This window comes from Antedon mediterranea, chromosome 8 (assembly GCF_964355755.1).
Source record: "Antedon mediterranea chromosome 8, ecAntMedi1.1, whole genome shotgun sequence".
In the NCBI taxonomy this organism is placed as follows: Eukaryota; Metazoa; Echinodermata; class Crinoidea; order Comatulida; family Antedonidae; genus Antedon; species Antedon mediterranea.
In genome coordinates, this window is record NC_092677.1 from 14,513,776 (window position 1) to 14,538,697 (window position 24,922).

At 33.3% G+C, this 24,922-nt stretch overlaps 4 protein-coding genes and 1 non-coding gene across 5 annotated transcripts in view; 3 read left to right on the forward strand and 2 right to left on the reverse strand.

Moving 5' to 3' along the window:
- Positions 1-394: 394 nt before the first annotated feature.
- Positions 395-4,989, forward strand: LOC140056517 (uncharacterized). The gene is made up of 2 exons (XM_072101916.1): positions 395-605; positions 2,196-4,989. The coding sequence occupies exon 2, from the start codon at positions 2,214-2,216 to the stop codon at positions 3,618-3,620; it is 1,407 nt and encodes a 468-aa protein (XP_071958017.1). The 5' UTR covers positions 395-605; positions 2,196-2,213; the 3' UTR covers positions 3,621-4,989.
- Positions 4,990-6,662: 1,673 nt separating this feature from the next.
- Positions 6,663-7,672, forward strand: LOC140057640 (beta-1,4-galactosyltransferase galt-1-like). The gene is given in 2 exon segments (XM_072103357.1): positions 6,663-7,377; positions 7,380-7,672. Coding segments are annotated over 2 exon segments (1,008 nt in total).
- Positions 7,673-7,740: 68 nt separating this feature from the next.
- Positions 7,741-13,674, reverse strand: LOC140057022 (uncharacterized). Its single transcript, XM_072102556.1, has 3 exons — positions 13,429-13,674; positions 12,125-12,301; positions 7,741-11,047 (listed from the first exon to the last, which is right to left on the reverse strand). Exons 1-3 carry the CDS (start codon positions 13,543-13,545, stop codon positions 9,170-9,172), a joined length of 2,172 nt encoding a protein of 723 aa, XP_071958657.1. The 5' UTR covers positions 13,546-13,674; the 3' UTR covers positions 7,741-9,169.
- On the reverse strand, positions 11,214-11,405 carry LOC140057858 (U2 spliceosomal RNA). Its single transcript, XR_011846978.1, has one exon. It is a non-coding gene; the product is annotated as a U2 spliceosomal RNA (small nuclear RNA).
- A 1,494-nt stretch (positions 13,675-15,168) lies between the features above and the next one.
- Positions 15,169-24,922, forward strand: part of LOC140056066 (DNA polymerase epsilon catalytic subunit A-like) — a 38,240-nt gene continuing 28,486 nt past the window's right edge. Inside the window, exons 1-10 of the mRNA XM_072101301.1 lie at positions 15,169-15,267; positions 15,769-15,895; positions 16,510-16,590; positions 17,179-17,316; positions 17,517-17,671; positions 17,900-18,038; positions 18,324-18,401; positions 18,619-18,726; positions 19,251-19,447; positions 19,798-19,917. Of these exons, the coding sequence (XP_071957402.1) occupies positions 15,200-15,267; positions 15,769-15,895; positions 16,510-16,590; positions 17,179-17,316; positions 17,517-17,671; positions 17,900-18,038; positions 18,324-18,401; positions 18,619-18,726; positions 19,251-19,447; positions 19,798-19,917 (1,211 nt within the window). The 5' untranslated portion in view covers positions 15,169-15,199. The remainder of the gene's footprint in view (positions 15,268-15,768; positions 15,896-16,509; positions 16,591-17,178; positions 17,317-17,516; positions 17,672-17,899; positions 18,039-18,323; positions 18,402-18,618; positions 18,727-19,250; positions 19,448-19,797; positions 19,918-24,922) is intronic.

A 24,922-nucleotide genomic window follows, 5' to 3' on the forward strand; every position in this document is an offset into this window, starting at 1 on the left:
ATTTACATACATTATATTTCATTTTCAAATTAAAGATTACCAGTCAAATTCTACTCGATAATCTTATCTTAGTCTTGGACGATGTTCATAAGATTTTTTAGTATTTTCACTTTATTATTATAACCCTTAAAGCCAACACATTTCGAAAGTTGAAAGGGGCAGTGTGATGTGCCATGACATTAGTGTAAACCATAGATAAAAGAAACTCTTGAATTAATCAATTATAATAATTATAATTACAATTTTAGAAATTTTAATTCAGGTGTTTTTAGAATTGTGTGATTTGCCCAAATATGGTATTGATATGCTCAAATATGGTAGTGATATGACATCATCATGCCTATATATGGGTAACTCACGTTGTCACATAATGTTTGATAGTGAGGCAGAGCTTAAGAGCCTATTGATGTGGAATATTTACATTATTTACTTTCCATTATAAGCGTTGTTTGCCAATTGCTATACAATTTTTTTGTGAAGTTGACTAAGGGAGTGTTTATATTAAACCATGGACCGTGGACGTTGAAAGCTAGTAACATATTTCTTTCTGTCGCCACGAAAAACGTACGATAAACTACAGGCCTACGATTTAAACTTAGGAATAGGTAGGTGTTCTTTTATTGTACCTTTCCATTGCATAACGTAATTTACTTCTTATCAAAAAGGTGTAGTTTACTACTTTTGTTCGTTTATTATAACGAAAACTAGCCTATAATGAGAACTCCATAACACTATACATATACACTTGTAGACGATTATCTCCTAACTTATAGTGACCAGAGCAATAATGGTAAAGTTTGTTGAGAAACCTTAAGTTTATCAAAATCATTTAGTTTGCCTACTTGGTCCAGTAGTTCATTACCCACATTTCAGTGACGATAAAGTCGATCCAACAGCGATGACACACAGAACATTGGATCACAACTACAACTACTACGTTTTCTGTGTTTAGCAAGCTAGGACACAAAACAATGTCCATATGATTTGAAATACCCAGTATTTGATGCATATATAGCTATATTATGTATAGCTATATTGTATACCAGTGAACAGTGGGTAGATTACATAATAGCATTGATATATATATATATATATATCAAAGGAAAATGCAGCTTAAGGTTGTTTTTTTTTTTCATTTTATTGCATATCAAAATCGCAGCCAATAGCTGAATTACATGATACTTACAAATATAAAAACATTTAAAACAGGCATATAACAGTAAGATGATAAACATTCAATTAAACAGATAAAGTAATAAGTAACGCGACAATATAAGAGATAACAAAACGAACAAAGGAGTAAAATAATTAAACGAAGAAGACTATACTATCTAATACTATACCAAATAATTAAAAAAAAAATAAAGTAAAACGACCACCACGAAGACCAAAATTAGAACAGAATATAAAAAAAAAACATCTTGCCCTAAACACAGAAAAATGGAATCAAATCATGGAAAGCGTAAATTATGAATAATGGAAAAGACGTGTAAGAGAGGAGGAGAGGACCTAGTTGGGGTCAACAACCCACCTCTTTATTAACATTACTGTATTTGTTTTGATTATTTTCTTTGGCGATATCTCCTTTTTTATTTCTCCAAATCATCACTGTATTGTAGGATTTGGCATTCATTTCTTTAGGCCTACAACTATCTAGACTTTGATATTGTGCTCTATTACATTTAGATTGATTTTCGATTCCATAGTAAAATAATAATCATACTAAAATTAGTCCTCTCAGGCCTATGAACCATCTTCCGATAGTTTAGGCCTTAGCATTGTAGTAACGTGATACCCACTATTAGTCGGATAATATGCCTCCAACTCCTTTTTTCTCTCTTTTTTGACCTTAGTTGACACGGCAAACATCAACATGTATGTTTAGTCACGAATTCTATTCAAAAGTTAGCAAAGGTATACACCGTTAAGGAAAATCAATCAAAATTGCCATTCTTCGATTGTTTCTCTTTGAAGTTAGGACATGCACAATAGAAACGGTATGAACTCTTTATATAGCAGGGGACTCTAGTCCGGTCAAACTGCGGTTCGTTCAAATTTAATTTACCGCAGTCATATTTTAGACAGCGCCCTAAATATTTCGTTGCCGTGCGAAACAGATTTTTACTGGCTTACGAATACGTGTGCGTTACGTATCAGTTTTCGTTATCGTAATAACATTTCCATTTTTTTATAAGGTTGACAGGGAACATAGCATGAAGAAAAAGAAATTTACAATAATCCTTGCATTTGCCATTATTACTCTATACTTTGTTATCTTCCCGGATAATAATGTAACATTTAAAGAATTCCTGCCATCTATCAGTCAACAAACAGAGGACGAAAGCGAAATATACGATGTTATACGCAAACAATACACTATTGATCAAAGTGTTCAAAATGGATCTATCTGTTGTGGTGAATTTATAATCGACGAATCTAAATACACGACTTCTTATCCACCAGACGGATCGTGTTATTTCAAAGATAGTTTAAGAAAGTCTGGGCTACCAGATCTACATTCAGCTTTTGTTGATACAATTGGAGATTATGTAGTTTTTATTGGATTACAGTTTTCAACAAACAAGTGGAGTTCTCGAACGTTTTTCTGCGAATTTCCAGATGGTGAAAGAACTATTAACAATCCTATCTTAGAGGATAAATTAAGCTTTGGATGGCTTCCACAATATATAATTGTAATAACTTGTGAATTACCCAAAAAATATAAAACAAGACTCAATTTTCAGATGAATTTTAGAATTTTGCCAAGTGCAAAAACTAATATAAATAATGTAGAAAGTGGTAGTGAAGACACAGTCGCCTACGACAATTTGACGGTTTGTCAAACAGGTTCGAAGCAAAGACACTTCTTATCAATGTGTACAATGGTTAGGGATGTAGATGAATTTATCCCTTCATGGTTACAATACCACAAGTATATGGGAGTAGAGCATGTTTACATATATGACAATGCCGTAAACGAAAGTAACAGCAGTTCTCTGATCACATCGTTGAGGGAGTTTATAAATTCAGGATTTGTGACTGTGGTTCCATGGGGGCATACCAAATCACCTTCAAAGACGTATCTGGAAATACAGATTGCTCATGAAAACGACTGTTTGTGGCGTCATCGACATGATTCCCTATGGATGATTAAAACTGACGTTGATGAATATATCCAACCAATGGATTCGAAAAGACCTAAAATCACCGACTATCTAAAAGATCCGAAGCTGTATACATTAGGAGGAATAAGGATTCAAAATTGGTTTTTCGGTCGACCTCTAAATTCAACTACCCGCAATGGTACTATAATAGAGAGGAATATTTGGAGATCAAAATTGCCTACCATCCTAAATACAGGTCATGATAAAAATATTTTAAGACCAATGAATGTTCACTATTTTAAAATACACGCTATTAAATTAGGAAGTGGGCATAAAACATTAGATCCTGTGAGTGAGCTGAGAATGGTGCATTACCGTGGAGATAATCCAAGGCATCGCAGCTTTAAACTGCCACCATTCGATGTTAAAGATACTACTATGGTAGAGATATGGAAAGCAGTGCTAAAAGATAAAGAAGGTTTGACCATTCCTATGCCTTTAGACAACGAAATATAAAGCTCTGTCTACACTATCAAACTAGTTTAAATATGGTAGTAATATGCCTAAATATGGTAGGCCTACTGATATGACATCATCGTGTCCATATATGGGCACATCACATTTTTTCTGTCACATAAAGTTTGAAATAAAGAGCTTAATTATGAGTTTTTGATTTACAGAAGGCCTATGTTTACATGAGTATTACATGTGTGTACAGTTGTAATTAATATGTTAATAGGTCTAAATGTTATTGAATACAATACAAATGCGAAACAAAATTAATAATACTACTATGCTGTGTTGAAATGTTCAAAGAGAGCAAAAGTTACTGAGTAAATGAAACATTTTATTAAATTAAACTGTTGTTCCTGTTTGAACAATTACACAAAAAGTTCAAAAGTTCAAAAAACATTTATTTGTTCAACAATGGCATTATACAGTATAAAATATAGGTGTGTACATAAATGAAAACATAGTAATAAGCCATCATTTGGGGTCTTCTCTAGAAGAAATCAAGTTTCTTGTCTCGAGAAAGACCCCAGAAACAATACACATACATTTAAACTAATACAATGTACTACTTAAAATAATAAATAAAAACAAAAACGATGAAATAAAAATAGATACTTTCAGTGTACTACAATCATAATAATATTAAAATTAAAACACTCTCGTATACAGTATTCCGAAAATACAATATAATCAATTTGGATGTTTTTCGCATAATAATGTATTTAGACGGGTAATAATTATGTTGTGAAATATCATGTGATCTATTACTTCAATCGTAATTGTGTGTATCTTGATACACGCAGAGGGCGGTATAGGTACTGTCAGAAATATGATTATTATAAAACATCTGAATGCCTTGTCTGTCCATAATACATAAGAGATTTCCATAAACTACACTTGCATGTTTCTCGTTATGTTTCATAAAAAAACCTTAGAATTGTAAAATCCTCACAATTAAACATGAGCTTCAATCAAATAAACGTAAATCATGTTTAGAATAGTTTTGTATCACAACAGAAAAAGTACATTTTCATCCTTGGAAATGAACAGTGTATTTACTATACTGTGTGAAACGTTGGAAAAACGATCATTTTTAATGATTAATGATAATTCGATGGCATAAATAATGTTGTGTTGTTGTTTAATCTGTACACAGTTAGTTCTTTTAATTATTTAATTATTATTTTAATTATTTGTAATTACTTTTGATTTGTTGTTTTAAGTTGGATTTTTTATTCCTACACGAGTGCCACCGATATAAAGGTGTCGTTCCAATAAAGATGATTATGGTATTTAGTAAGTAAAATGATTTATCAAATTATATTTACGTATGATATGATACTTGTTATACTTATCACCATGAATTGACATTTCCAACGATATTTTATAATAGAATAAATTATTGGTAGTTAATCTCTGTATTGTTGTAAGGCTATCATTTTGGGAACTTAGTGTGTCGTTTGCTCGTCCCATGGACTTCGAATCCGCCAGCGCCAAAAATAATATGTCGAGAAATGGAACTGAGAAGCACAGCATGTCCACGTATGCGCATAATTATTATCTATATGTCCTTTCGCATCTAGGTTATCGCAAATAGAAAGATCTCGAAAATGTCTTATTGTTTAAAAAAATGAATAGGATTCTATAGGAACAATAAAACCACATTATCACAAAGACCCGCGTGAAAAACAAGGGAGGGTTAAACAAAAGCTCGAGAAAATAGTCTCTCAATTAGGCCTATTATAAGGTCATCGTCAAGTGTCATTTAGAAATTACAAACAAACCCATACTAAAAAAGAGGTAGGACTACATCATGTATTCGATGGTTGGTTTTGGATATGTCTACGTCATTTTAATAGAAGACAGCTATTAATTACCAGGTAGGCCTACGTTTAGTATTTATATTCAAATAGTATCAATGGGTTGCCATAGTTTCATTAGAAAATGTCCATTTTTATTATATTAAGTCGTTTTTCCTGAATAAGGGTGTCTCATGGGTTCTTCTGTAACATTAGGCACATAAATAAATTAGGCGTATTAATTACGGTTCCACTTTACTGACACTGTATGCCTACATTTTTATTGAAAGGCTCTCTCTTTAATGTATTCAACAGAAACAGAGGTTATTTATTGTAAGAGTACTATACAAATAATGAATGTTTATGAGTGTAATTGGGCAAATAAGTATGCATATTGTCAACAACCTAGTTTAGAAAGGCAAAATTAGCGTTACGAGCAAATTGATAGGCAACTGAAACTGATCTAGGTTAATTCTGTTTTTAATGATTTCTTGTATAGTAGGTTCCCATTAATTAATCAAAGTCATACAAACAATCTAAGAGCTTTTTTGTTTAAATAAGTAGTACAAATCGCTCTCCAAAAATGTTTGTTCCGTTCCGATTGAGTGCCATTTTGAATGTTATTGTTTGTAAGCAAAAAGTAGCCGGCGCTATTGATTTTCCACCGCGGGGACGTTCATCGCCTCCTCTTTTGTTATAGGCCTACAACGTGTAAGAAACATTCAGCGCCCAAACAAAATCGCACTCTGATGACGTATTTAAAGGTGCTATGCCATGTGACCCATAATCCTACAATCAAATTACAAGAATTTACTTTGGCACGTTATTATTATTTCATACTAATGTTAGGCTTTAGTTCATTAATTTATTGGCAATTATAATAGAATACTAGTATATACAACTCAAATGAGTACGAAATATATCCATTACTTAAAATGACTTTTTACTGTTTTAACAGGTTGCAAAGCAGTGATAAATGCCATGTGTTAGTGGAATATGGGACGCCGAAAGTGATGGTTATACAGCTCTAGACTTTGCTCCATTAACAAAACAGGAATATGGAAGGGCGTTATACTTCCCATTATTGTATGTTTCGCAACTTCTACTTACTATAACCACAAGATCGCATTATTAACCAAGATAATACAGAAGTTAAATCAAGAAAAAGATGTGTCTAGAACAAGGGTCATCAAACGCATTCCTGAATTCATTTCTGTGTTAGATATAAGGAAAAACGGGTCAGCATATGTTTATTCATCACCACGAAACTCAATGTGTTTCTTCAATCCACTCAATATTTTCAGATCACGTGGCAGGAAGCGTCGTCATGGTCGGTGTGAAATTTCAAAAAGACACCTGGCATGAAGATATTTTTAATTGTAAATTTGACAACGGTGATGTTACAGTTTCAGATCCAATCGTGAACAATTTTAAAAGTTTTGGTTTTCTACCACAATACGTAGTGGTTATTACATGCCCTCTACCAGAACAATACAGTCATAAAAATGGTTTTACTATGTCATTAGAACGGCTTGTACCTTTTCCAATAGAACACAAATACTCTTACGATAACTTTACTGTCTGCTCTGCCGACGGTTTCCCGCCAAAATCAAACTTTTTAGCAGTGTGTACAATGGTTAAAGACGTGGACGATTTCATTCCTTCTTGGATTGAATATCATCATTTTATGCGTGTAGAACATTTCTATATATATGATAATCAAATTGAAATTGATAGTACATTAAAAGAGACAGTCGGTATGTTTATTAAAAAAGGTATTGTAACAATCATTCCATGGGCACATAGACATTCACATTCTAAGACATATTTAGAAGTACAAATTGCTCACGAGAACGACTGTGTGTGGCGACATAAACACGGCACAAAATGGATGATCAACATTGATGTCGATGAATATATACAGCCCCTGGATCCATCTAGACCGAACATTCCTGATTATTTTTTGACAAAAGCTTCGAGAAACTAGGATCTATCCGCGTGCAGAATTGGTTTTTTGGTAGACCAACCAACGTGACGGCAAAAGGTACCATAATTGAGCGAAATACTTGGCGCCCTTCGAATCCTTCGGAACTGAATGCAGGTCACGATAAGAACATTCTTCAGCTAATTAACGTACATTATTTTAAGATTCGTGCTATAAAACTAGGAGGAGAAACGCGTTCTGTAGACCCTTGGACAGATCTTAGGCTTGTTCATTACTTCCGAAGTTCAATGTTAAAGATGCGAGCATGGTGAACATTTGGAAAAAGATTCAGCATAAAAAACAAAAGTGAGGGTGCCTGAAAAATTAACATTTCTAGTAACACATACTTCTTGTAACTCATATATTGTATAACGCTTACAGGTAAATCAGTAGAGTAGAGGCCTACACAATAATAGTTTAGAATACTTGATAAAGACGCCTCAGTTTTACCAAGAAAAATAGCAGCAAGTTGTTCAGTTTGTATCCACTTTTATTATCATATACATTTTATTACAGTTTCCTGTCGCAATGGATTTCATTTAAATGACATCGTCAACATCTTTCACAAATTGGTTTACTTTTTTTTAAACACATTTTTTATTTGCTGACAAAACCGCTAAGTACTACAGTACGCTCATTCCATTTGGGGTATATTTTCTAACTTATATGCTTTTTGAATTGTGTACAACTTAGGCCTAATTAAACAACATTTGTTGAAACTGTGGATAATTTTTTCTTGTCTTCTTTTTTATCTAAGTTTACAAACTATGCAGATGGCGACGATAATGGAAGTAGTTTTCTTTTACATAGTAGAACATAAAAACTCTATTGTTCACTATGTTGGTCGGTCGGTCTGTCTGTCGGTCTGTCTGTCTGTCGGTCTGTCGGTCTGTCTGTCGGTCCGGTATCACTATGCATTGTAGCATGCGACTTAATGGCTGTTGGCCTTGTTTATCATGGGGGCTACGTTGAAGACATATTTTTAGACCGAGTTTGTGCTCGCTGTTGGATGCGTATGAAGAAAAAATTTATCTTTTTTGTCTCTTTGTTTCTGAAATTATTCAGTGGAACTTCTGGTATGTTATAACATATAAAGCTCTGTCTAAACTATTCAACTAGTTTGACAAAAAAGTGTGATGTATCCAAACATGGTCGTGATATGTCTAAATATGGTAGTGATATGACATCATCATGTCCATATAAATGGATGGGAACATCACAAGTTTGATAGTGTAAAAATAGCTTTAGTTCTAGTGAAAGCTATAGAATAAGTGTTTTCTATTTGTTATTATATTATTCAAAAGCATATTATTTGAGAAGTAAATATCTATACTGAAGACAATAATGAAAATATGAGCGTCCTGTTAAAGTAGCCTAAAGAGTGCCATTAAAAATAAAGTATGGCCATTATGAAAACTTATGTTAATTTCAAATAGAAATAAATATATGTAATGAAGAAAATTAAGGAAATATACATGTGCCTTATAAATAAAAGCTGAAATTACCGTACGTATATTACACATGGTCCTGTTAAAGTTAAGAGTGCCATTAAATGCAACGTTTATGACCCTTATGGAAACTAATATTATTTTAATGGCATTTCTCTGACTTGGTTCATGTTCTGAACATAGTATCTCTTGTTTCTAATTATTTTAAATTCTTATTTAGAAAATTAGGTAAATTATACAATAGAGATATAAGCTTGCAGTAATTTAGTACACATCTTTTCATCTAACAGCAAGAAACAAACAAATTAACTTTCAATTATGCTAATTAATCATAGAAAATCGTTGAATCTTTGCAGGTTTGGGTTTAGTTTTTGGGGGTGGGGGTGGAGGCGTCTTGTTTGACTCGCAGTTTACGTTAGGACTAAATTGTAGAGGTTTGTGTTGCTCCCTTTCTTCCAAAGATGGACGTGGTACCTCACTTTTTGGTCTTGGTTTAGGTTTTGTCCCTGGAGGTTTTTTAGGAACACTGGGTGGTTGTTTATTAACAGGCTGCTGGATGGGAGACTTTTTAGCTACAACGGGAGGCTTTTTAGCCACACTGGGAGGATGTTTGGGTAAAGTAGGAGGTGGTTTAAGTACAAAGAGAGTCTGGTTAGGTACAATAGGAGGCTGGTTAGGTACAAAATGAGACTGCTTAGGCACAATAGGAGGTGGTTTAAGTAGGCCTACAAAGGGAGGCTGGTTAGGTACAATATGAGGCTGGTTAGGTACAGTAGGAATTTGTTTAAGTAAATTACGAGGTTTGTTTGGTGCAAATTCAGGAATAGTAGGTGGTTGTTTTGATCGAGCCTGATTGCTTGTTACATTTAATATCGATAAATCGTTGATTTGTTTCGCTTGCACTGGCGATGCATTTTGTTGCATTTCTGACTTCTCTGACAAGTTTAATGGAGTCCTACCGATGGCAACGTCATTAAATGTTCTGGAAGATGGCCTTAAGTTTTCTTTTAATTGTTTTATTAAATCACTAGAAATGCCGACTGCTACTGGTCCTTGAGATTGTGTTGGAGTATTCGATTGTTCATGTACTTTTTGAGTCACATGTTGTTCTTTTGGAGACTTTAATCGATTTTCATTTATAACACATTGTAGAAGTTTTTGTGTTATTGGCGGTGGATTTGGAATATTACAATGATCAATTTCGTCTGTGTTGCCTGGTAAAGGAATCTCCAATTTAGGGGGTAACGGAGGCGGAGGTTGAGCACTATCTACTACGCCGTAATTTAAGTCCATCTGTATTTTATCAGTGACATAACATGAATCATTTGCATCATCAAGAGGAGGAGCATCTACTCCGTTATAATTTAAGTCATCAATTACATAAATTGAATTTGTGGCATCATCAAGTTCATTCAAGGCTTCTTCTATTCTTTGTTCCAATGCTGGTTCCTCGTATATCCGTTCGTCTTTATCTATTATACGACTAATAGAATGTCCTAATTGCCTTTCTGGCAATGCTGGTGGTGTATAGTCCCTTTTCTGTTGTTGTGTTTGTTGATTTTCAAATGTAGCATATTCGTCTGTGTTATTTTTCAAAAACATAAAATAGTTACCTGCTGCTCCCCTTGGTGTTGGGGTTTGAGCGATACTTGAACTATCAGACATTTTTCTTAAGCGTAACGACGGTGTATTAGGAACATTTTCCCATTCAGGCCTTCGATTTAAAGATGAGAAGGGATTATATGAAAATGATTTGGAGCCATTAACTGGATTCAACTCCTCGTAATACTGGTTTTCACTGTCTGCGTCATCAGTTGTTGAAGAATAGTCCGATGATGTGGTTCTTGTGATGTAATCGTAACTCGTTCCATCATCAGGTTCAATAGGGATTTCTCTTGGAGACTCCCATGCGGGTTCTGGAACAGCCTTACGTGGTGTTCTGTCTTTAACACGTACAGTATTAGATTCTAGTGGGCTTTTCGGTTCCTTAATGTCAGCAATCAATGGTTGTGTAAATATCATACCATGACCAACCTTGTCTAGTGCTCCGTAGTCTATTGCCGTCGAAATGTACCGACGTTTCTTGTGGTGGGCACGAACATGTCGTTTTGTTTTTCGCCTAATTTCTTTCGTGAATTTTCGAGAAGCAAATTTCGAAATCCGTTTCATATCCCGTTTTGAATCGAATGCTTTTCCTTTCTGTAATAAAATAAACAATGTGTAAATAGGAAGAATGGAGAATACGAATTGTAACCGTATAATCCAGTTACAACACTAACATTGTATAGCAAAAGTATTCCATGTTTGCTATTCCATAACTTACGTTATGACTGATTTCTGCTTTTAGATTGTTTATTTCCTCCGAAGAGGATGGGCCGATCCTGGAGGTACTGCAATACCAGGCCAACCCGTGGCCAGGATGGAGCAAGCTCCTATTCCATGGCCTAGGTTAAAAAATCAGTTTAATATAGAAGCTACTCGATGAGCAGCGTTTCAGATATTAAGCTGAAAAGAACAGATACTACACATGATCTTAGCCAAAAGGCCGAGAAGCGATGCCGAAATTTTAAATTGCATAATATAAGAATGACAAACAAATTGTGGATCTATAAATGTCAAAATGCTAAACTGGTCTGTGTCCACCTATATATTGCTAACCGAAAATAGTGTATATTTATTTAAAGGCATTTTGATTATATTTTGTTCAATGTGAATTGTTATCATATAAAATGTAATATAAGGTGATATGGACAGGACAGTTTTTATTTTATCTTATCAATATTCATTAGTTCGTGTAGCGCCCTCTTAGAATGTGCAAAATATGAAATATAAGTGTGAAAATGATAAAATTTAAAATGTAAATTATGTATTTAAATTATGTTCAACCAACAAAAGTTTGTATTTGTATCGTTTAAAAGTTATTGGATTTCAATTACATTGTGTTAAAATATGTTTTATATCACATTTTTAAAATGTACGGTATAAATGATCAGCTTTGTTTTATTTTGCTTTATCAATATTCATTAGATTGAGTTGCGCCCTCTACTGTATAACGTGCAAAATACGAAATGCAGTAGCTGGTCTATCATGAAGAAGAATCAAGTTGATCTGATCTGAATTGATGATACTGTACATAGTTCTTGCTTTTTATTAATTTCCCACAAATTAACTGAGAATTTGGCTGATATTATTTACTTTTTAACAGGTTTCCACGAACACGAACTATATTTGATTTTCTGACGTCAATAATACAAAAATATATATCTGAATACTTACCATTTCAAGTTGATTAACTTCATAATCCAATATTTTCATTTCATGGACCTCACCCTCTATTAGTGCTTTCAGATCACTTGTTAAAGTATTTATCTGATCGGCAACACTTGCCAATGCGTTTGTCACGCAGTATTTTGTCTGTTCTGTGACGGCTATTTCCGCTTCTTTATTTTGGGCCTGCGAAAAAAACCCATGAAGAGTTACATTTTACACTTTAGAGGCATCCGTCGGCAAAAGAGAAACAATTAATTGGTGATACCGTATACCGTAAAGACCTGTTGCATCTTTGTATAATAAAGCGTCCCATGGAGAGTGACGTACATTTTGAGAGGAGTTATACATGATTTTCCCAATCTTTCTTTTTTCTAAATCTTTTTGCTCATTGTTATAGGAATAATTTGATATAAAGTAAATAAAATAGAAGCCATTGAAACAATAATATGCGTGTGTGAGTCGAGGGAAATCACACTCTCGAACTATGTCAACTTCGCTTGCGTCGGAATTAGACACTTCGTTACCTCCACCATGTTGTGAATGAAGAGAAGCGAATGTAATGTTGATAACATTCTTAAGCTTTGTCTACACTATCAAACTAGTTTGACAAAAAATGGTAGTGATAAGCTTAAATATGGTAGTGATATGACATCGTCATGTCCATATAAAGACATCACATTTTTGTCACATAAAGTTTGATAGTGTAGACAGAGCTTTAGCATGTAGGCTATTTTCACTTTGATGGGAACTGCTAAATATCTAAATACGGCGGGACAGATATATGCATAACAATGTTGTAACCCAGTGTATTGTAATGCCATTGTGTATGTGTTATACAGTTTCCTCTAAAAATAAAATAATAATAAGTAATGCAAATAGTTTTGTTCTTCACAATAGCATGTTCACTGAAGAATAATTTCTAAATAAAGCAATCATTCAAGCCATGGAAGCATAGAGAGATTATTTCAACCAACCGTGTCCAAAAGTTTCTGTTTAGGTACCGATTGATTATAATATTAGACAACGATTTCTCAGTTTATATGTCAAAAGAATTATTAGCGCTAATTTCTCTGTCAAAAGCATATGCCTCTAAACAACCACTTTCTTTTATTATTACTTTTCATATTACTAGGGCTGCTTTTCGTTGATTAATTTGTGAACAATTATAGACATAATATTATTATTAATTTTCAAAAGCACGGTTTAGGCCCTTTTTTAACAGGCAATATTCTTGGTATGGTCTCCGCCGTTCATTAAATCTCCTTAGTTTTTACTTCAAAACAATCGTGATATATTATAGGCTATCATACCTTTTTAAACGCCTCTTCACTTTGCGTGGCTATTTCACTAAGGTTCCATGAATTATTGATCAGTTTCTCTCTTCCAATCGCAATATCTGAAGTTACCAGATTCTCTAAATCCTCCATGATTACTGTAACAATATAACATTACAAGGAAATCCTGACACATTCACAATCTAAGCACTGCCTATAATGACATCCGTTAGTGTTTTTCCGACAGGAATTTTGGAGTGTATAGGCTACAACCTTATCCGGCCGCTTTTTTAGCACCAGTCTTTATGACAAAAAAAAGGATTCGCTAGTGCATTCAAACAACGATATGTATGAGTGAATTTACTGAATATCATTGGGTACCGTTTAGTCTTGGGGATTATATGGGACTTTTACAAATATAGGAACAAAACAATTTTAGGCTATATATTGACAATGCACAAAAATAGAAGTGTTGTTATTGTATCATGATGACAGGCATCAAACGGAAAAATGAAAAAATTACTAGAGCTCTGTCTACACTATCATCAAACTAGTTTGATAAAAAAAAGTGTGATGTGCCCAAATATGGTAGTGATATGCTCGAATATGTAGTAATATGACATCACCATGTCCATAGTGGGTAACATCACATTTTGTTGTCACATAATGTTTGATAGTGTAGACAGAGCTTAGGTTAGTTTGGAAAGTAGGCTATAGGGGAGGGATCAGACAAATTAGAGGTCGGAGAAATAATAAGTGACATTAAATAAACGATTTAAATGCACATTCTAATTTCAAGTAAAGTGCTTTGAAGGGGAAGGAATAACAACGTTTATAAAAACAATTCTAAAATTCACTGTATTCTCCACTAGATACAAACAAAATACTACTTGCATTGACACTGGCTCGATGTCAATACGATGTCTGTTAAAAAAGGTAATCATGTGTAGATAAATTAATATGAAGAGTAGACTCCGAACGAGTTAAATTATGAATATCGACGGGGACCACACGATCACTAATATAATGAATTGAACACTTACCGTAATTGGTTAATTGAATTTAATTGTGAGGCTTATACAAAATCCGCAATAACATTCTTCCAACATACTTTAGGTCCTCAATTAGAAATGTTCATTATACATATTTTTACGGGAAAATGACATACATTACATAATCAATATTATAGATCTCATTTCCTCTTTCATAGTATCTTTTACCTTGAATTCCTTTCATTATCTATAGTTATTAATGTTCAATTACTGTTTTAGTTGTGTTTGAATTATTATTATATTGTTAATGCATGCTCTCTAGCCACTTTAGAACTTATCAGTGCTTTAGCACTGAAAATGTCATTCAGTATAAAAAGACAAATCAATACATTTCAGCACCGTCAAAAAAGGTGTAGGCCTAATTAAGCTCACATTATCCCATTGTTCATTTTGTTTTATTTCATTTATTTATCTTTTTTAATGATCATTTCTCATTTCCATTATGGATTTTTTTAACTTCTTCTTTTGATCACAACTAATTTGTGTCATCGGGAGAAAGGTTGGCCTTTTAGTGATTTGATCGTTTATTTTGTGAATAGATCTGATATGCTCTTTCTTCACCGTTGGTGGCGGATCAAAAAGAGGCGTAACTTTTGGTTGGATAATCGGCAAATAATTATTCAAGCGTATAAATTAACCTTTGACATGTTCATTCCGCGCCAAAAACAAGCTCTGTGTGTTGTTTTTTAACAAGCCTAGCCTAGGGTAACTTAATGTGTGTTGCCATTAACATTTACTTGTAGAACTATAAAGTAATGGTTCTGCAAAATAGTGGAAGGTACAAATCAGATAATAGTGAAAAAGATAAGAAATATGCTGGACGGTAAGCTGTTGGTATTTATTATTGCTATTAATAGTATTATATTAAATAAATAATTATTAAATATTATTGTATTTTTTGATTGCTGGGTGGGCCGAAACGTCCTGGCTGGTGGTGGTGGCCTTCCCTGTCCTGATTTAATATTCCTTAATGGGGTATATAGGCTGTAGGAGAGATGACCTAGGTTATGCCTACTTTAGCAGGCCTAGGCCTATGGGCGCCGGCCTACTGTATGTATGATCTAGGCCTAGCCGAACTAATGTTACTCAACAAAGAATCTTGAATATCTTATTATTAATTAATGAAATGAAGAGCCTGACCTTCTTAATCTTAGTTAGGCTTAGCCCTTAGTAGGCTTACCTTGTCACAAATTAATGCCTTTTTGGACCTGGTCCAACAAGGTTCTAGGCCCCTAATTTATAATCTAGCCTATTATCCAAATATATTAATTATTGTCTTTAATAAGCAAATAAAATTAAATACGATTTGTTTTCTCTAATATAGTCAAGATGATTCTTCAGAGGCACGCCTTCAACGATCTATCGTTAACGATGAAATTGATGTCAAATATGGATTTGATCGATATAAAGATCCACAAGAACGAGTCGGTTGGCTCATTAACATGCACCCAGTAAGGAAGAGACAAATATGGTGACAGTTGTACTGTAGCATGATCCTTGATACTGCAACAGCTTGTCTTTCCACAACTTCTGAAATTAGTAGATGATTGATTGTTAAAGTTGCTGTGATGTTGTTAACAAATCAAATCTCCTATTAGTATTATATGACCAAGTGTTGTCCCAGGGGGCCTGAGTACGGACTTTGGTTGGATTGCATAAAAAATGAATTACCAGTCAGTGTCCGGATTTAGTCTAAATTATAAAGGGCTTGTAGGCTTATATTCAGGTTATAATATATCACCCGAATATCCTATGTATACTTTAGTATGTGGTGCATCAATTTGTTGCTTCACTTTTCACCACCATGTAATAATGAATTGACCCCTTTTTTTGCCCAAATTATTTTAAATCTTAAATGGGATAATCAGTCATATACTTTTGCTGCTTCATTTCTTTGGAACCAACTTTATAAATATGTTAAATCTGCAAATTCATTTAAATCGTCATCATCTGCTCAGACTCTTCACTTTTTATTACATGATTTTATTCATGCATTGTTTTCATAACTTTATGATTATTATCATAATTATTAATTTAAATATTTTCCTTGCATCTTTAATCATAGTCAGACATTTTGGATGAAAACAAGAAACTGATCAGCGCTGTGGATTACTATTTCATTCAGGATGATGGTAGCAGATTTAAGGTAAAGCTCTGTCTACATTATCAAACTTGATGTGACAAAAAATATATTAACATGATAATGTCATATCACTACTATATTTAATCATATCACTAAAATATTTAGTCACATCGCATTTTTTTTTCACAGAAAGTTTGATAATGTAGACAGAGCTTTTGTTTAGAATAAATTTGTAAATTTCAAAAAAGGACCACTCGAAAAATAAATAGCCAAAGTGAATTGAGAGAATATTCACACAAAATCCTGTTGAATGAATATGCCACATCTTTGTCTTTAGACCTCCCAACTCTCCTCATAATTGCAGGAATTTCTTGATATTTTGAGTCAGCTTGCTCTCGCATTTTCCACATCTGAAAACCCCTGACATAGATCAATTACACCTAATATTGTTTTTATAGTGCCTTCTATAATTTGATGTATTTCCCAATGTTTAAAAATAACAAGTTGGGTCATCTGCATCCTGTCCCATGCTTCTGATGATTTCATATCACTACTATATTTGGGCATATCATTACCATAATTGGGCACATCACAGACTAGTTTGATAGTGTAGACAGAGTTTAAACCAAATACTCTTTTATGTATCTACAGGTGTCACTTCCTTTCAAGCCATATTTCTACATTGCCACAAGAAAAGATTGTGAGAGGGAGGTGTCGTCGTTTCTCACCAAAAAGTTTGTTGGAACTCTTAGTTCAGTTGAAGGTACAAAGAAGGAAGATTTGGATTTGGTGAGTTATGACTAAAAGAAGAATAAGAAGCAATAGGCCATTTTTTCAAGCTTGCTTTATCAAAGATATCCCCCTGCTCTAACACTGTCATAGGTCAATAGTTTGTAAAAATGTAAAAAAAAAAATAATTTTTGCTTAGTTGCATTTATTTTCCTTATAACCTGTTAATCATCAGTACGTTAATACATATTTTTTTGCAGCCAAATCATCTTATTGGTCTAAAGAGATCCTATCTGAAACTGTCTTTCACAACAATGAATGATCTGCAAAAAGTACGAAGAGACATCATGCCGTCGGTACGCAAAAATCGTGAACGAGAGAAGACGCAGAATGTCTACACCAGTATGTTGACGAGGTGAGTTTTTAAAATGGTCTGAAGCCTCAATCAATCATATTATATAATGCTATGTGTAGATACATTACAGATAATCGTATTCACCTTCAGTTTTGCTTTTCGCATCTGGACCAGAGATTCCGATGAATGAATGAAAGTCTAATTTTTATTCTTGCAAATCAGTGCATCAACAAATCGCCAACAGACTTTATTAATCTAAATTTGTTACTGTTTCCCCCCATTGTTAAGCAAACTTACCGGTGAAGAAGACAATTCTTCTTCATATGCCTCAAAGAAGATATCAAACCAGATGGATAACATTGTTGATATACGTGAATATGACGTGCCTTACCATGTTAGAGTTGCCATTGATAAAAAGATACATGTGGTATGTTCTTTAATCTTATTTTCTTTTGAAAAAAGTAAAAACCTTTCACTCATAAAGAATAGTGTTTCGCCATACTACTTTCTATCACCAGTTCCTGTCAGATGACAGACGTTAAGCCTTGTTTGGCCTAGTAGAACGTAGATGGGATTGGAGACCGGGGTGCTAATAGACCTTTCAGAGTGTGATATCACACAATTGTAAAGAATCATGCGAGAAGTATGGGTGCTTTTATAAAACTTGGTATATAAAAATTGGATCATCTCTTTGATATTAATTTTTTTTTAGGGACATTGGTATTCTGTAAGAGGGCGAGGTGTAATGCCACCTGATATTCAGCAAAGAGATGATCTGCTGGAAAGACCGGTATGTTTAAATGAAAGATGTTTATCTAAATTATACAGGATTTCTTCTTATAAATATTCCAAAATATTTAAATAGAGAACATCTTCAATAATTGGGGTTTTTTTTTCAGTTAGGTAAGTAGTCCACTTTTTTAGACACTACTTCATAATGTTAGATTATTATCAAGCTAGCATTGTAACTCTATGATGATAAATACAAATGTTACATTACTTTACAGGATCCTGTAGTGTTGGCATTTGACATCGAAACAACCAAACTTCCTCTCAAATTCCCTGATGCAGAAACAGACTCCATTATGATGATATCCTACATGATTGACGGACAGGTATTGTTTAAAAAAAATGTGACCTCCGTCTAGGGGGTTATATTTTTGTCCAAGGTGTGTGTTTGTCTAGATAATGTCAAAACTAAATAACAGAACTTTACCAAATTTAAACAATAGATAGATATATGGTCATGGACAACTCCATTAAAGTTTGGAGGCAATCAGAACCAGAATCTAGGACCACTTTTTATTATTTTACAAATTATAGGTCATATGCCAAAACTACAAGACAGATCTTTATCACGATTATTGATCCTTATTCTCTTTTTTATTCTGGCAAAGGTTGCAACTCTCTGATTGCTATTATTTTCAATGTTATATTTATGTTTAATCCTTTTTAATAGACTGGGCAGAAGACTGTAAGTCAGTTTCCCCACCCACCATGTGTTCAGCATAACTACATCCATATACATAAAACCACAACTTATAATACAGTCTCAAATTCTTTGCCAAAAAGAATGTTGTAAATGACACTAACAATTGGACATTAACGTTTTACAAACTTATTTTTCCATTTTTTCCAGGGTTATTTAATAACAAATCGTGAGATCATCTCGGAAGACATTGAAGATTTTGAGTACACTCCTAAACCAGAATATGAAGGTCCATTCATAGTATTGAATGAGCCAGATGAGGAAGCCCTCTTACATAGATTTTTAGACCATGTGATCGAGGTCAAACCAAATATAATTGTGACCTACAATGGTGACCTGTTTGATTGGTAATTGGTTTTGAATTTTTAAAAATTTATTTCTACTACTTTCTTTTCAGTCAATAATAAATACATTCATAATATTTTTCAAGCAATTCATTAATATTTAATATTTAATAATAGCAACACTTTGATAAACATGCTTCTTTAACATTTCTTAAACATAAAAAAGTAAACATTTTATGGAAACCCTTTAAAAAACTTGAAAACAAGTTTGATTTAGAGAAAGTCCATGTACACTGATAGCACAGAACATAAAACAAAACATTTAGAACCTCCAAGTAGAAATCATTTTTTCTGTAGTTCATACATTCTATATTGTTAAGAAAGGTGTCTTCTTTCTTTGTATTTTATCCCAGGCCATTTGTTGAGGCAAGATGTGCCCACTTTGATATAGATATGTTCAAAGAGATAGGCTTCCAGAAAGATAGAGAAGGAGAATACAAGTCTAGGCCGTGTATCCATATGGACGCTTATAGGTAAATGATAAATTTGATTTATCTTTTTATATTAGTTATATAATTATGTTTATAATAAGATTCCCCAACCTTCAAGTATTTGAATTGTCTTGGAATTTTTTAATATTGCCATTCATATCAATTTTAATTTATGGTGCAGTAGTGTGAGTAACATAAATTGTGGCTTTTTATACTATTGAATAATCACTATATAGATGATAATAAAACATTGACTCCCAGTATCGAACTCTCTGAAAACCAGACTCTTGAGGTCCAAAAGGTCCCAAATTCTATTTTTATCCTTTAAAGCACATTTGGAATATTAGATGTTTTGCCAGTAGTATTTTTTAGCAAGAACACATATGTCATTAACAAAAAAAACTAGCTAAATACGGCTGACCAAACTTGTTTTTTAAAGGATGCTGTGCTAGGGCATCATACTGTAGCAAATTTAAGAGTGGTTGTACAAGGTACTTTTTGATGGTGTAAGTGACCTTTAATCGATAGATTATGGATACAAACAAAATACAAATCTAGCTATTGCATAGTTAGTCCACAAGTTCATTAACAACCACAAGTTCCATCTTCATTAGATGTCATTAACAGACCTGTAAGAAAAAATAGTTTACAATAATAATGAATTCTTATTAATAGGTAAATATGCAAACTTTTTTTTTAAATTGCCTACTTATTAATACTTATACAATTACATTACATTTCTAATATTCAAGCATATATAAAACAACATTTCAAAATAAGGCCAAATAAAAAAACATACTTGTTAAGCGTCACCGCCCGCTCCTGATTATCCAGCCGCCTCTCTTTTTATTTTTATTTTTTTTTTACCCATATACAACGGAAAGTTTAGCGGCCCGGCCCAGCTCTAGAGCAGGGCTCAAAATTTGCGCTAGCAAACTAGCATTTTGCTAGTAGATTCTTCATAATTGCTAGTTGAAAATTTCAAAACTAGCAAATGTTTGCTAGGCTGGTGTAATTTTTGAAAAATACGTACTTCTTAGCTTAGCCACGCTAGCTAGCCACCGATCGCTCTATGTCGACAACGGCAATTTGGTGAAAACAATTGTTTCATTTACACGCCGCCGATTTACGTCAGGAAACGCGAATAGCACCGCGAATCATGTGTGGTAAACAGCAAGCTTTTTCCCCAACACATTAAATCACGTGCATTTAGTACGTCGCTGAGGATTACATCATCAGTCACGTGATTACAGAATACACGATTATCAATTTAGGGATTACTGAAATAAATATTTTGCCTACACAGTGGTCGAAACGCGTTTTTTATAGGTTCGTAAATAGGAAACACCCCATACATAATGGACTCTACCAATTTTGTTTATGATGATCTCGCGCTCGAGATCGGCACACCACGAGGTCCTGTTGGGCGATGGGCCCGGCGATGCGTTTTCTTATGCCTGGTTTACCTGTGGAATAATTACACACACTTTTCGCATCACAACTTTAAATACTGATTTACACAGCAATTGGCAACGGATTCATCAAAGAAGAATGAATACGTTGAATAAAAATTCACTTAAGAAATGCCGTAAGCTGTTTTCAAAATCAGCCTACTATAATTTAGTATTATTGAGACCAACATCATGCTTCTCGCGATAGGGAATTTCCTGGATAGATGAGTCGAGCGAGAGACGGCGGACCATGGCCGCCGATGAGTGAGGCGGGGTGGCAGCTTGGACGGATTAGTCTAGGGCCTACAATTTCGCTCGGTGGCAATTAAATTTAATGTTTTAATTACGTCTGGATATAAACAATACAAAACTCAATTTTGTCATAAGCAATAATATTTCATACATAGTCAATTTTGTTCTGTTTCGCATTTTAAAAGTTTGACGTTTCGTCCTAAAAAAAAAGTGGGCCAAAACGTCCATCGCGCAAAATTATATCTCCATAAAAAGTTAAAAAAAAAAAAAAAAAAAACCGTCCCCCCGCCCCTGAAAATTTATGAAGGTGTGACGCTTAACAAGTATTTTTTTTTATTTGGCCTAACTAATAATACTTTTAACGATCTTTCCAACATAGCTAAATATTTTGTTAAACATAACTTGTTTTCTTAGATCAAATCCAAATGTTCATACAGTATTATAATAGGATGGCTTTATCCATGACTAAAACATAATAAAAACTTGTCAGCGTGATATCGGCAAAATAAACATAAAATGAATGGAATTATTCATACATTTATTGATAAAACAATCGATTCGGTCGACGTCTAATACGACGACTTCTACGTAATGGTGGTGCTTCTAGTACTTCTCTTCTTACTTCGTCTCTTTCTTCTCTTTGTTCTCCTCTTCTTCTCTGAAATGTATGAAGGAAGAACTGGCTAAATATTTATTTCAATTAGATTTACCAATTAATATTAAATAAAGTATAAATTATGTCACAAACTACATTTCATATAAAAATAATTACTATATGGTCATATTACGACAAATTTTCGTCTTTAAACGCTTAAAAATGGGGGAAATAAGTCGAGGTCCCTCTGTAAATCCCAACATGCAATGCACACGGGTTGATATTTCTTCTGTGATTCACCCATTTTCGATCAATCATGAATGCCAAACAAATGGAAGAATCGTAACTTTTCACGAAAATGCTGGGTTACCTGGTAACAGATTTTGGCAAAAACAGAAAGGCAATTAATGAAGCAACTACACAACCTCAGGCTAGGCCTATAGTTAGCGTACGATGTTTGTACGTTACTAGCTGGGCTAGAAAAAACAAAAAAAACAACATTCACTGCTACTTAGGTAGTGCATGGTTTCTCTCTTTTTATCATAATTTACCATAAAACATACATTTAAGAGAAGGAATGACCTGGTTTAATGTTTTTAGGGAATGGGTCTTTAAAGTTATAATTTGCAGTTACTGTATATATCATTTTTCGGCACACAAAAATCTACAAATTATATTGTATATAAAGAACAATTAGTGCAAATATCAACCATGTATCTTAATTAATCCCATGCTCAAGTTTAATCCCACCTTAATTCAATATCCGAATAGTAATATTCACTGACTTTCTTAAATTATGTTATTTACTACATTTACTTTTACATTACATTATAAAACTAGAAAGCCACTCCGAGAGTGCATACCTCCGCCTACTGTAAAATTCTCCTACATAAGATTTCTCCGGGAAAAAATATATATATATTTGTGTGTGTCTTAATGCTGTTTGTGATTTGGGCTAATTTCACTACAAGCATGTGTATGCGAGTTTTGGTGTAATGGTTGTATGTAACAAGCCTTTCAATTAACAATAGCTTCAGTTGACTTAACAATAGAACAGCAACGCGAAAAACGAGTGAATTTGAAAAGAAATAGGTTTTATAAACTACTCGCATCAAAAAAGGTGCACATTAAATCAAATTATGTTTTGAAATTACAAATCACAAATTATAACTCTTGCCTCTTGTACAAAAATAAGTTTTTTGGACAAGTAGTTATCGAGAAAATGCAATTTCAGTTTACTTGTTACTTTAAGACTGCTCGCCGGCTTTTGAACAATTGTGTCTTCTTTTAACACTAGCAGGTCTGAAAAGTATACTAAAAAGTGGTCAAGATTTAATGGAATGGTCCTTGATCACATACAGTATATTTCTGTATATTCATTTCGGTAAAGATATTGTAATTACTTTTTGAGTAATCCTGCTAACAAACAAACAAACAAACAGACAAACAAACACACGCGATCGATTACATATATACCTCCTTGGCGGAGGTAAATAAAAAAATAAGGAGTGCAACATTTTTCTTACAATTGCAAATTGTCTAATAAAATGGATATCTATAGATTCCTATGTTATTTGAAACAGTTTAAAAGCTTAATACTTACATGTGTAACACAGTACATTACACCACAAAAAAAAAAAAGTGTAATTATAAATGCTAGCCAAATAAACAAATTCATGTTTACTCCATCTAGGTCTGCCTCGATAACAAATCTTTGGTCATGCTATGTATGAGAAAAAGTACAATGTTACTAAAACGTTTGTAGGATGATGACAGAGAATAAAAAGTACAAAACATTCCCCAAAAACATTTTTAGGTCTACCAAACATTACCTCTTCATTTCCTTCTTTTCTCCAATAAATGAACATACCTATGGTAAAACAAAATGTTTTTATAATTAAATCATGTGAACTGTGGTTATAATTACAGTAATAGCATGAATTTATGCTCTGTTTTATCAACTCTCAAAAACTTTACATTAAATCATAATGCTATAATACTATACCGTGTTATGCGTAGTTCATAATTTTAAGTTGTATTTTCCTCATATACTCATCTGCATTATGAATTAATATGAGTTTATTAAAAATGTTAACCAAGGATGACACTTTTTTGTTTGATGGTTTAGTTATTGATTTTTAAATCTGGTTTTGAAATTTGATAAAAAAAATGAATTAAAATTAGGATAAAACTATGCAAAATGTGCCAAATTACTGCTAAAATTTGTTTAATGTTAAGTACTAAATCGGTTAACACAGGCTTATAACACTTCGCCCAAAATCCCCCAAAATTAGGTGTTCAGTAATAAAATCAATCAAGTAATTCGCAGGTTTTACCCTGAACCAATCAAAAACAGTTTTACATAGTTAGAAAGCCACTGTATAGGAGACTACTATATGTTAAAAAAAGAACTAAGTATGACAATTTAAAAATCTAAATCATCTAAAAACCATAAATTTTACAAGAATCGGCTGTTTTTTCAATGCATAGTCTGAAGTAAAATACCTCAGCTTGAACATAGTATAAGAACTAACGTATACGAAATAAAGATTTTACAAAGTACAAATATGTAAAAAATCCATATGCTGATAATCTTAATATTAATGATCATCATCTGGGCCGTCGGAGGTGTGATAACCATTATTAATATCATATAAAAAAAGATATCAAGTTTGATACAATCTTTTTGTTTACATTTTCTCCCTCGCCTTATGAATTGAGGCACCTTGGGAAGCAATATCGAAAATAG

Bases quoted from the DNA above. Each gene is read 5' to 3' on its own strand.
- LOC140056517 (XM_072101916.1), top strand. From the start codon at position 2,214: ATGAAGAAAAAGAAATTTACAATAATCCTTGCATTTGCCATTATTACT.
- LOC140057022 (XM_072102556.1), bottom strand. From the start codon at position 13,545: ATGGAGGATTTAGAGAATCTGGTAACTTCAGATATTGCGATTGGAAGA. The intron at 12,302-13,428 runs GTATGATAGCCT...TTTTTTTCGCAG, and splicing joins GTGAAGAGGCGTTTAAAAAG to GCCCAAAATAAAGAAGCGGA. The intron at 11,048-12,124 runs GTAAGTATTCAG...ATTTTATTACAG, and splicing joins AAGTTAATCAACTTGAAATG to AAAGGAAAAGCATTCGATTC.